The sequence below is a fragment of the Panthera uncia genome, chromosome E1, assembly GCF_023721935.1.
Source record: "Panthera uncia isolate 11264 chromosome E1, Puncia_PCG_1.0, whole genome shotgun sequence".
In the NCBI taxonomy this organism is placed as follows: domain Eukaryota; kingdom Metazoa; phylum Chordata; class Mammalia; order Carnivora; family Felidae; genus Panthera; species Panthera uncia.
The window spans coordinates 9,362,294-9,374,506 of NC_064814.1; the positions used below are offsets into that span (position 1 = coordinate 9,362,294).

Sequence of the window (12,213 nt, forward strand, 5' to 3'; positions counted from 1 at the left end):
AATGTTTTGATAGCAAAAAACCTGGTAATTTAAAATGATTTAATCACCGTTCATAAAAGCAAACCCAATGGCAGTTACATACATGATAGATTTTACAAATAAAGTCTTTTATGTGCCAGTTTACCCAAAACCCAGAACTGCACAAATATGCATCTATACACCTGTATCTGGTCCTTCTTCACGTCGCTCCTGGACCTCCATGTGTGTCTAGGATCTGACCATTCACTCTACATTATCTCAAATGAATTGCAAGGCAGTTACCTGGGGTAACCGCCTATCAAACAGTACCTACTATCTGCGATTCAAGGACTCCAAACCCAAATAACTAAGTTTTTAAAGAAGAAATTGGAAAGTCCGTAAGTGTCTATAGAGTTGAAAAGTGCAAGCACTGTTTATCTTTGTTTCACACACATCCCCAGAAAGTTTGCACTAAGTAATTTCATTTTACAAAAGGAGGCAAGGGCTAGATGGTGTCAAGAAGAGTAACGTGGTACAAGAGAACAAGAAGGCAAACACTGGGAGCACATAACTTTTACTTCTTTTTTAAAACAGATAAAGCAAATAATCATGCGATGCTGCCAGCATTGGATGCAATCCTGGGCCACAAGTCTGCACACTCCTTTGCAACAGGTCCAGTGATAGCAGAACCTGCATAAAAAAAGAATGTGGTGACAGGTAAGATTAGACAGACCCAAGGTTAAATCATCCCATCTCAAAGACCTAGGGAACAACGTGGATACTTTCTTACCTTTCATTTCACCTTTATTATTTACTATGACCCCCGCATTATCTTCAAAATAGAGGAACACTCCATCTTTTCTCCGGTATGACTTTCGTTGTCGAATTACCACTGCTGGATGTACTAAAAGGGAAAAAAGGGTAGCAGTCATTTAACCTGTCCCAGTGCCACCACAAGAAAGCAGTTTACATCCCACCCAGTTCTCCAACATTTCCATTTGGACAGAATGCATACTCGCCATTAGCTTTTCATTCCCTAAAAGCAAGTCTGAGAGACAAACCCCTTATCAAACACCAATCGCCCCTTATGGAAAGACCTTACTCCAAGTCAAAACTGCCTACATTTCCTTCAAGTGTAAATTTGGACCTTCTTTCAGGAGAACAATTAGCAACATACCAGCAGGAAACTTGCTAAGCACCTTCTATGCTTTCACCCAACAGGTGGGGACTGTTAAGATCCTAGTATCACAAAATGGGACCCCCTTTAGAACTGAAAAAGTAGAGGGGTGCCTGGGTGGCTCAGTCGGTTGAGTGCCTGACTTCGAATCAGGCATGATCTCGCAGTTCGTGAGTTCGAGCCCCGCGTCGGGCTCTGTGCTGACAGCTCAGAGCCTGGAACCTGCTTCAGATTCTGTATCTCCCTCTCTCTCTGCCCCTTCCCTGCTCATGCTCTGTCTCTCAAAAATGAATAAATGTTAAAAAACAAACAAAAAAAACCCTGAAAAAGTAGAGAGGCCAAGCTATTAACTCATTAGGCAATGTTCCACCCCAGTATAGATCAAAACTTCTAAGAAAATACACACCTAGATGTAAAAATTACTGCCCCCCAAGATTATGTTGGAACTGAATATGTACCATGTTAGATTATGTAAATATCAGTTCATTTACACATGAATTTAGCCAAAGAATCCCTGCAACTTCTAGCGTGCATACGTGTACACACACTCCTTGAACTCCCTGAGTACGTCGGATTGTGACCACACACTCTACTTTATCTCAAATGCCTAACTGCTGGGCACATACGTATGTTAATAGAGCAAAAACTTGGAATTAACCCATCTATCTCATGGCAAAAACACAATCATTTAAAAATGATTAGGTCTATCTGTAATTTTTCATATGTAGTACAATCATCTGTGAAGCAAGAAGAATGGGTTAATGGGAAGGTCATGGTCCCATTTAAACAAGAAATTTTTTGCACGGAAGTCAAGAAAAAAGGACATACGGCAAAATATTAACAGTGATCATCTCTTGGAAGTCTGAAAGTTGGGCAATTTTAATTTAACTTCTATTGCCTATGTAATTAACTGGGTCTAACTTTTTGAGGAACTGTTTTCCAGGGTCTTAAGTAACTTCTAAAAACTTACCTGCACATAAAGTGAACACTTTCCCAGATCTTCATCTACTGCACTTGAAAGAACTAAAGTCAGACACAACCTGCATGCAAACCTTGACAGTCACTGAACAAGTTACTTAATAATCTGACGTTCAAGTTTTCCTCTTGGAAAATAGAGATAAGAGTTACATTGCCATATTCAAGGTCAGACACTGCAAATACAGGATTTTTTTATAGGACAGGGATCCTGGCTATCCTTGAGGCAAATACTCTCTCTATACATAGACTCTGACCAAGTTTTTAACAATGAAATACACGTTGAGGGTTAACTAGTATTTACTAAGAGCCTCCTGCTGAGCCCTTATCTACTCAAAACCATTTTTTTAAAAGTAAACTCTATGCCCAACATGGGGCTTGAACTCATGACCCCAAGATCAAGAGTTGTATGCTCTACCCAGAGCCAGTCAGGCACCCCTACTCATAACCATTTAAATTCTCACAAATGACCAATCTAGCAGATGAACAAGGCCACACAAATCCAAGACTCTGGACTTCCAAAACTGCCCCTTTCCACTGCCTGCATTTCAAGTTTCTGCTATATGGAAGCCTAACGTGAGGGGATGTATTCATTTAGCAGAAACCAGAACAAAGTAAGACATTGATAGAGTTGGAAATTCACAACTGTTTTTAAAACCATGAAGCGTTCTCTGGTCTATCCCACAATAATCAGATGGAGACCAACAACATGTACTGCTGCCATCTTACCAACGGTGACAAGCGGGTTGCTCTGCCCTTCTCTGACAGCTTTCCAGGCCACAGATCAGACCCAGCAAGTGTTCTAAGAGGAAAGCCTGTCCAGTCACATGTAGATCTCAATTTACACACTGATTAATCGATGTTTAACCACAATGCTTGGTACTCCTTGCCTACCAAACCCTCAAGTGGTATTAAAGGAGAATCAAGATTTTTGACCCAGAGGCTAAAAAAACCAAGCGGTAGAGATGTGTGTTTATGCAGGTTTACCAGGAGTAACTGCAGTATGTGGCCAAGACCCATCATATTTGTACTGTATATTCAAGTGATAGCTCAGACTCCTCAGGAAGAGGAAAACATTCCAGGGCATACAGACTCAACAGGTACAGGAGGAAAGTTCCAAGAGCTGAAGTTCACTGAGTATCAGAAGCTCTAAAACCAGACAAGACATTACAAGTCAGAAGTGCTCCAAAACCTCCTCCCCTCGACCAACTCCTACACCTAGTGGGGATTAAGCAATGACCAGCTCCCCGTTTTAGTGTCTACCAGAAGAGATTTAGAAGCAACCATGACAAACTTTTGACAAGTCACAATCCCGAGTTAATCTCCTCTATAAAAAGAACCTGCCTTAAAACACGAAGACTATGTTATTCTGTACTTACAAAGTGCTAGGTGTCCCAGGCCAAATGCTCTACACGCTTTACCTGAATCTCACAACCACTTTATGCAAGTTTTCATTCTTCCCTTTCAAATCAGTAGTTCCAGGAAAGGAAACTTGCCTGACACCTGGTCAACTCTAAATGCCTATCAAAAAACAAAAAAACAAACAACCCCCACATTTACTGGGGCATCTGGCTGGCTCAGTTGGTAGGGCATGTGACTCTTGATCTTGGGATCCTGACTTCAAGCCCCATGCTGGGTGCAGAGATTACTTAAAAACTGGGGCGCCTAGGTGGCTCAGTCAGTTAAGCGTCTGACTTCAGCCCAAGTCATGATCCCCTACTTCGTGGGTTCGAGCCCCGCGTTGGGCTCTGTGCTGACAGCTCAGAGCCTGGAGCCTGCTTCAGATTCTGTCTCTCTCTCTGCCCCTCCCTCCCCTGCTTGCACTGTGTCTCCCCAAAATAAATAAATACTAAAAGAAATTTTTTAAATTATACACACACACACACATATATATATACACTAAACACCACCATATTCATTTGCAGCTGAGAAACCAGCAATGAACCAGACAGTTGCCTGCTCTTCTGAACTTAAGTAGAAGAAACAACTCTAATGCTACACAAAAAATACCACTTGGATTTAGGTTACTGGAGGATGGGGGATGGATGGGGAGATGTGTTAACAAGGAAGTGAGCTAAAGATGACTGCATTTGAGTATTCCAGGCAGGAGGCACAAAGTACAAAGGATCTGAAGCACCAAGGAAGGTGGAGGGAGAAATCAAGACCTGAAAGCAATAGAGCTGGAGAAGGCACCATGAAGAAGGACTAAGTTCTACAAGGACAGGGCTTTTGTTTCTACAGGTATAGGTACCTGATGTGGTTTATAACTATCCACTGAACGCGGGGAAATGGCAGGGTAAATATGTACTTCCTCGCAGCTTGTATTGGGAACCAAGAAAGAACTTAAGTAGGGAAATGACAAGCCAAGGTTTACATTTAAGCCAGCCAGGTGCCCCAAGACTTACACTTTAATCTTTTTTTGTTTTTTCAAATATTTATGCAGTTCCTGGCAGGGAGAGAGAAAGCAGGGGAGCGGCAGAGAGAGAGGGAGACACAAAATCTGAAGCAGGCTCCAGGCTCTCAACACAGAGCCCGACGCTGGGCTCAACCCAGAGACCGTGAGATCATGACCTGAGCTGAAGTCTGCCACTTAACTGACTGAGCCACCCAGGCACCCCAGACTTACATTTTTAAAAGATGGGCCCTGACTTCAGTGTGGCAAATACACTTAGGGCGTAAGGGGACAAGGACAAATGTAACAATGGGGTGCACGGCTGGCTCAGTCACTAGCGCATGTCACTCTTGATCTCAGGGTAATGACTTCAAGCCCCAGGCTGGGCAGAGATTATTTAAAACAATTAAAAAAAAAAAAAAAAAGCAACAGATACAACAAAACCAGATAGGGAAGAGAATAGTCTCTAACACAGCCAAGAGAAGACCTTCAATTGCAGATAAATAGCTCAGACTTCCTCTCAAAGAAAATCAAGCTTTTAAGAAGCCTTGAAAATGGCAGAGTAACTGTTCCATTTTCTAGTAAAGGGCACCTGTCCACCAAGCAACAGCAAGGATTCAGGACCTCCACTCACCCTTCTTTCTGAGCTCTGGTTTGCCTTTCTTCACTGTGGCCATCACCATGTCACCCACGCCAGCAGCAGGAAGTCTATTCAATCTTCCTTTGATCCCCTTCACAGAGATGATATACAGATTTTTGGCTCCTATAAAAGAATGTAAACAAACATGACTTTTTTGGAGAGCTTATTAAGCAGTTCTCCCAGTGTAACATTTCCCCCCACCCCACCCCACCATTTCCAGAGCCTCTCCCTCCCCTCTTACTCCCAAAGAGTTAGTCGCCCCCCCCCCACCTGACCAAGGTGGAATACCTTGTCACACCACCGATTGAAGCAAAACAACACAGCATGCTGCTGCTTCACCCAAAAGCAGTGTTTTTCCTCTGCCCTTTCTTGACGGCTCAGTGGGTCATTAGTCAAGGCCCAACGAGTGCTTTTAAAAGGGGGGGGGGGGTTGGCAGGGTGCAGCTGAAGGTCTCACCCGTGTTGTCAGCACAGTTGATCACGGCTCCGACCGGAAGACCCAGGGAAATCCGGAATTTCGCACCGGAGGACCCACCACGTCCTGCGGGTAGGAATGAACACAGGAATGGGGTCGCTGTCTAAGTCATGGTTCGGAGTTGCCCTCACACTCGTAAGGTATAAATTCATTCGCACGTGCTTTGGGAAACGGCAGACTAAATTCCCTCTCTCTGGGATTCCACCTACCCCTCCCCATGTGCCCCCCCGTTCTCATGGCGAACAGCCAATTCCACACTATTACCGCCTTTACGTGGAGAGTAAGGGGCCTGAACCACCCAACCTTCGCTCCAGCTTTTGCACCACGTAGCTCTTCTTGCAAGGCGGGAGCCCACACAAGTCGCCCAGCATGGGGCCTAAGCCAGCCCCACTTCAATTCCATTACTGGAGCTCTAGGCGCAGAGCGACCCCGCGAGGTTCGGTCTGGAGTCCCGTCCGGATCCGGCCAACTCAACCCGCCAGGCCCCCCCCAGCCGCTTTCGGCAGCCCTTCCAGCGCTCTCTCGCGGCCCTCCTCTCCCTCTCCGCCCGGGAGGAGCGCAAAGCGCCACAGCTGCCCGTGGGCACCGCTCCGGGCGCGACCAGCAGCCACCTCGCGACAGATGGCGAAGGATCTCCCAGATACTCACCTCGCTTCGACATCTTTGCTCAACAAGGAGTCGGAAAAGGAGTGAGTGCAAAGGACTCTGGGATATGAACTTTGATGCCCCGCCCAATCCCGTCACGTGTCCCGGAGCCTGCTCAATCCGCCTCTTCCCTCCACCGCTTCAGGGCGCAGTTTTATTACGTAATAAATGCTGGACGTAGGGTTAAGTTCTCGCGGCGAAGTGGGCGGTGTCGGCGCTGAGGGCTGCTGGCGCGAGTGACGTCCGGAGTCTCCTTTTTAAGAAGTCTAATGTAGTCGGGAGCACAGAAACATTGGTAAATTTGCCCAACAACCTCTTTTGAGCACGTAATATGCGTCGGGAGCTTCGCTGGACCTTAGAAGTTCAGAAATGATTGATTAAAAGGTTCTGTGCTGTGTAGGGGCCCCCGAAGAACACAGGGCGTGGGGGACCGAGCGAGAAAGCTCTAAACGGTACCCTTAGGATGTGGTATTGAAAAAAAACTGCTGAAAAAGAGATGGCGAGTAAAAATAAACAAATGTGAAAGTTCCCTCCCCCCTCCCCCAAAAGGATGTGGTATTGGGAAGAGCATTTCTAGCGCTGCAGATAATCCCGTGTGCGGGTGTGCGGGTGTGTGTGTGTGTGTGTGTTTGGTTCCATACCCATTTGTATTTTAGGGATCCTGGTATGTCAGTTACCCCTTTTATAGCTTCAACCTCCCCATTCTGGCCTCTTTCCTTCTGTTGATATATTCAAATATTAATTGAGCACCTACTTTATGCCAGGTACTGTCATGGGCATACATTAGACTACATCAGGGGGAAAAACGGATAAACGATTCTGCTAGGGTGGCAATGACAGTGGGTATTAGTAAACAATAGATACAATAACTGCAGTGTATAGTGTGTTAGATGATGCATACCATGGAAAAGTAAAAGAGCAAGGTAAGAGGGATCAGGAAGTGGGTGGAGGGGCAAATTGTAATTTGAAACAATGTGGTCAGTGTGAGCTCCATGGGAGAAGCTGATATTAAAGCAAATAAGATTATTTGATATTAGATTTTAGGTGAGGGAGTTCGCAGGGAAGGGCAGTACAGATAGTCATGAGCCAGTGAAGGCTTCCTAAGGCATGAGTGTGCCTGAGATCACTCTAATTGAAGCTAGACTGTGGGAAAGGACACAAAGTTACAAGTAAGGAGATGTGCTAGGAAGCTCTTGCAATACTCAGGAAAGAATGATGGTGATTTGGACTAGAGTGGTAGCAGTAGAGGTAATGTAATGTGGTCGGGTCCTGGATGTGTTTTGGAGGTACAGCCAACAAAATGTGGGGCATGAAAGAAAGGAAGGAATCAAAATGTCTCCAAGGCCTTCAACGTCTGAGCAAGCTGAAAATGGCCTTGCCATTAACTGGCTTGGGGAAAACTATGGGGGAACAGATTTGGGGGTTAAGAACCGGACTTCAATTTTGGACATGTTAAGTTAGATGCCTATTAAACGACCAAACAAAATTCAAATAACAAGTTGGACACATTAGCCTGGAGTTCTGGAGAGAAAGATCTATAAATTTGGGAGTTGTTAGCATATAGGTATACAGTTGACCCTTGAACAATTCAGGGATTAGAGGCTCTGACCCTAAAATTCTGACTCAAAAATTCATGTTTAACTTTTGACTCCCCTAAAACTTAACTACTACTAGCCTACTTGACCAGAAGCCTTACCAATAGCATAAACAATTGATCACATATTTTGTATGTTGTATGTACTGGATTCAGAATACTGGGTTCTTAGAATATAAGACAGAAAATAAAATGTTATTAAGGAAATAGTAAGGAATAGGGGTGCCTGGGTGGCTCAGTCAGTTAAGCAGCCGACTCTTGGTTTTGGTTCAGGTCATGATCTCATGGGTTTGTGAGTTCGAGCCCCACCTTGTGCTCTGTGCTGCTGTTGTGAAGCCTGCTTGGGATTCACTCTCTCTCCCACTCTCTCTGCCCCTCCCCCTCAAATAAATAAACTTAAAAAATAATAATTTAAGAAAATCATAGGGAAGAAAAAATACATTTACAATACTACAATATATATATATTTTAAAATGCGTATATAAGTGGACCAGTGCAGTTCAAACCCATGTTGTTGAAGGGTCAACCGTGTCTAAAGCCATGACAGTGGATGAGATCATAAAGAAGTAAGGATAGGGGTACCTGGAGCAAACGACTCTTGATCTTGGGGTTGCAGGTTCGAGCCCCATGTTGGATGTAGAGATTAATTCAAAATAAAAAAAATCTAGGGGTGCCTTGGTGGCTCAGTTGGTTAAGCATCTGACTCTTGATTTCAGCTCAGGTCATGATCTCATGGTTCGTGAGTTCAAGCCCTGCATCAGGCTCTGTGCTGATAGTGTGGAGCCTACTTGGGATTTTCTCTCTCTCTCTCTCTCTCTCTCTCTCTCTCTCTGCCCCTCCCCTACTCACATACACAATCTTGCTCTCAAAATAAATAAATTTAAAAATCTAAAAAAAAAAAAAAAGTAAGGATAAATAAAGACCATGAGCTAAGCTCTGGGGCACTTCAACATTAAGAAGTCTATAAATCTGTACATTTATAAATCTCTCTTATCACTCTTAAAATGCCTTCAGTTGATCCCACCAACTTCTCTAGCTACCAATTTTTCACTCTCTTTCACTTCTCAGCCAAATTCCATGGGTTTCTGAATATATGATTTCCTTAGCAAATGTGTCTCTCTTGATAAATGGAACCACCATCCATCCAGGTGTCCATCTGAGGCTCTTAGCCAAGTCCTTTTCAGGTTGCCTTATAAAGGTCTGTTGTAGGGGTGCTTGGCTGGCTCTGTGTAGAGCATGGGACTCTTGATCTTGGGGTTGTGAGTCCAAGCCCCATGTTGGATGTGGAGATTACTTAAAAAATTAAAAAAAAATCTATAAATAAATAAATAAACAAATAAATAAATCTTAGGGGCACCTGGGTGGCTCAGTCGGTTAAGCGTCCAAGTCTTGAGCTCAGCTCAGGTCTTGATTTCAGAGTTGTGGGTTTGAGCCCCCCATTGGGTTCCGTGGAGCTTGCTTAGGATTCTCTCTCTTCCCTTCCCAGGTTCATGCTCTTCTTCTCTCTCAAAATAAATAAATTTTTTTAAAAAAAAGTGTCTGTTGGGGTGCCTGGGTGGCTCAGTCAGTCAGTTAAGCCTCTGACTTTGGCTCAGGTCATGATCTTGAGGTTCGTGGGTTCGATTCCTGCTTTGGGCTCTGTGCTGACAGCTCAGAGCCTGGAGCCTACTTCGGATTCTGTGTCTCCCTGCTCCTCCACCACTCGCGTTCTGTCTGTCTCTCTCAAAAATAAATAAACATTTAAAAAACAGTGTCATGTCTATCCACTTCTTTCCATCTCCTCTAGTCCTGCTACGGTCCATCTCTTACTTAAACTACTTTTGAAGCCTCCTAGCATACCTCCTGACCTCTATTTCTCCCTCTTCCACCCACTCACTCATGGCCAAGAATCATTTTTCAGAAATACAAATATTACAATGTCACTCTCCTGAAAATCCTCCAGTGGTTTCTAGTGCTCTTAGATCAAAGTTAAAATCCATATGGTGGTCTACTCGGCCCTGACCTGGCCTCATCCTACCTTGTCAACCTTATCTTGCACCATGCTTGCTTTTGTTCCAAAGAGTTGACATTTTAGTCCCAGATACTGTCCATGCTCCTGAATACCCACAAGTCTCACACATGCTTGGAACACTCTACCCTGCCTACCCTGATCATGTACATCATGTCTACTAAAGTTCAGATTTCAGTTTAAATGTCTCTTAGGGAAATCTGCCCTGACCCCCATCCTAGGTCAGGTCCCCCTGTTGTAAGCTATTTTGACATGCTGCATTTTTCTTTCATACTATTTTTTTATTATTTAATTTTTTAAATGTTTATTTTTGAGATAGAGCGCAAGTCGGGGAGGGGCAGAGAGCGAGGGAGACACAGAATCTGAAACAGGCTCCAGGCTCTGAGCTGTCAGCACAGAGCCCGATGCAGGCCTCAAACCCACGAACCATGAGATCGTGACCTGAGGCCGAAGTCGGATGCTTAACCGACTGAGCCCCCCAGGCGCCCCTATTTTTATTTTTTTTTAATGTTAATTTTTAAAAGAGAGAGAAAAAAAAAAGAGAGAGAGACTGTGTGAATGGGGGAGGGGCAGAGAGAGAGAGAGAGAGAGAGAGAGAGACACAGAATCCGAAGCAGGCTCCAGGCTCTGAGCTGTCAGCACAGAGCTGGATGTGGGGCTCAAACTCACAAACCGTGAGATCACGATCTGAGCCGAAGTCAGATGCTTAACCAACTGAGCCACCCAGGCATCCCCCTCTTTTTTTTAATTTTTAAAATGTCTTTTATACTATTTATTACAATTCATAAATATACATTTGAAGATTTTTTGTTGAATGGCCCCTCCCCCCAACTAGTCTATAACTAGTCTATAACTAGTCTATAAGTTGCACAAAGCCTGGGTTCATGTTCTTTTTTTGTTCAACAGTACATCCTGAGCACTTAGGATAGGGCCTCACTCAGTAAATACACGTTGATTGGTTGCTGAACAAATGAAGAAGTTGATCTCAATCATCTCCATATGTCAGCATCCTTGCATAAAGGAGCTTTCATTCACTTACGGCAAAATTAGAAATATTTGGAATATATAGTGTTTCTTATAAAGTTACATTTACTCAATTTAAAGGACTGCCTATTATTCTGGAATTATCTTCTTTTCATCTTTTTTGGTGTTAAAAATATTTCTTACAACCCTATATCAGCTTTCCACCCTCCCAATGCCACTGTTTTGTGTGTGTGTGTGTGTGTGTGTGTGTGTGTGTGTGTGTAATTTCAATGGTCCATGAAAACCAAAGGCCTGGGAATGATTAATCTCTACTTCCTTATTTCTTGCATGCACACATTCCTTGAACTCCTGTAATCTAGCTTATGTCCTCACTACATGACTAAAATTATACTAGAAATTATATATGTTGAAAAATTATACTAGAAATGTCACCATGACCTACTTGTTTTCAAAATCCAAGGACACTCCTCAGTCTTTATCCTACTTGACCTCCACAGCATTTCACATTGTGACCATTCCCACCTTCTTAACACTCTTCACCCATGGTTTCCATGATGCTACTAACAATAGAAGTTACTATTTATGGAATGTTACTGAGTACTAGTCATTGAGTTAAGCATTTTACTAGAATGTGACTTCTTGGATCCTCCCAATAACCCTCGTATTATTATTCTCACTTTACAGATGAGAAAACTGAGAAATAAAAAGGTTAAGCCATGTGTCCGAGACCACATAGCTTGTGAAAAGCAGAGCTGAAATACCACCCCAAACCTGGCTGATTCCAAAGCACAGGCTCAAAGTCACTATGCTCTCTCCTCCTGTACTTCCCTGGGTGATCACGCCCATCCTGAGAGCTTCAATTGTCATCTCTATGCTGATCACTTCCCCCATCTATATCTCCAGGCCAGACATTTCTGCTTAGCTCTAGCCAATATATGGAATTGGTGATTGGGATACTTTTACCCCACAGGCTCTTCAAACCTGCCAGGTCCAAAACAGAAACCATCATTTCCCCAGGAAATCTGCTCTTCTGCCTGTATTAGTTTTCTTTCCTTTTTATTTTTTTAAGTAAAGTCTACATCCAACATGGGGCTCAAACTCACAACCCCAAGATCAAGAGTCACATGCTCTACCAACGAAGCCAGCCAGGCTCCCCTGTGTTAGCCTTCTAAATAGGTGCTACCACCAGTGTCTGACCATAAGATTCCATTGCTTAAAACCCTCTGCTGGCCCACTAGTGCTTATACAATAAAGTCCAAGCTCCTTAAGCACAGTATTGGAGTCTTTTCCTGAAATGGCTTTCCTCCTCTCTGGGCTCATTTCCTATCACCTTGCCTTTTAGACTTCACTCTCCAGCAACACCAT

The 12,213-nt window shown here is 43.8% G+C and overlaps 2 protein-coding genes and 1 non-coding gene across 3 annotated transcripts in view; 1 reads left to right on the plus strand and 2 right to left on the minus strand.

Annotated features, from left to right (window-relative positions):
• Positions 1-515: 515 nt before the first annotated feature.
• RPL23 (ribosomal protein L23) lies at positions 516-6,367 on the minus strand. Its single transcript, XM_049635912.1, has 5 exons — positions 6,266-6,367; positions 5,600-5,683; positions 5,137-5,265; positions 749-862; positions 516-648 (listed from the first exon to the last, which is right to left on the minus strand). Exons 1-5 carry the CDS (start codon positions 6,276-6,278, stop codon positions 566-568), a joined length of 423 nt encoding a protein of 140 aa, XP_049491869.1. The 5' UTR covers positions 6,279-6,367; the 3' UTR covers positions 516-565.
• LOC125927735 (small nucleolar RNA SNORA21) lies at positions 5,430-5,564 on the minus strand. Its single transcript, XR_007459422.1, has one exon. It is a non-coding gene; the product is annotated as a small nucleolar RNA SNORA21 (small nucleolar RNA).
• Positions 6,368-6,451: 84 nt separating the features above from the next.
• Positions 6,452-12,213, plus strand: part of LASP1 (LIM and SH3 protein 1) — a 50,726-nt gene continuing 44,964 nt past the window's right edge. Inside the window, exon 1 of the mRNA XM_049635909.1 lies at positions 6,452-6,557. The gene's annotated coding sequence lies outside the window, so the exon portion shown is untranslated. The remainder of the gene's footprint in view (positions 6,558-12,213) is intronic.

Excerpts from the sequence above, each read along its gene's own strand:
- RPL23 (XM_049635912.1), bottom strand. Across the intron at positions 5,266-5,599 it reads CAACTGTGCTGACAACACGG|GAGCCAAAAATCTGTATATC; the intron begins GTGAGACCTTCA and ends ATTCTTTTATAG. Across the intron at positions 863-5,136 it reads ACCAGAGCTCAGAAAGAAGG|TACATCCAGCAGTGGTAATT; the intron begins GTGAGTGGAGGT and ends TTTCCCTTTTAG.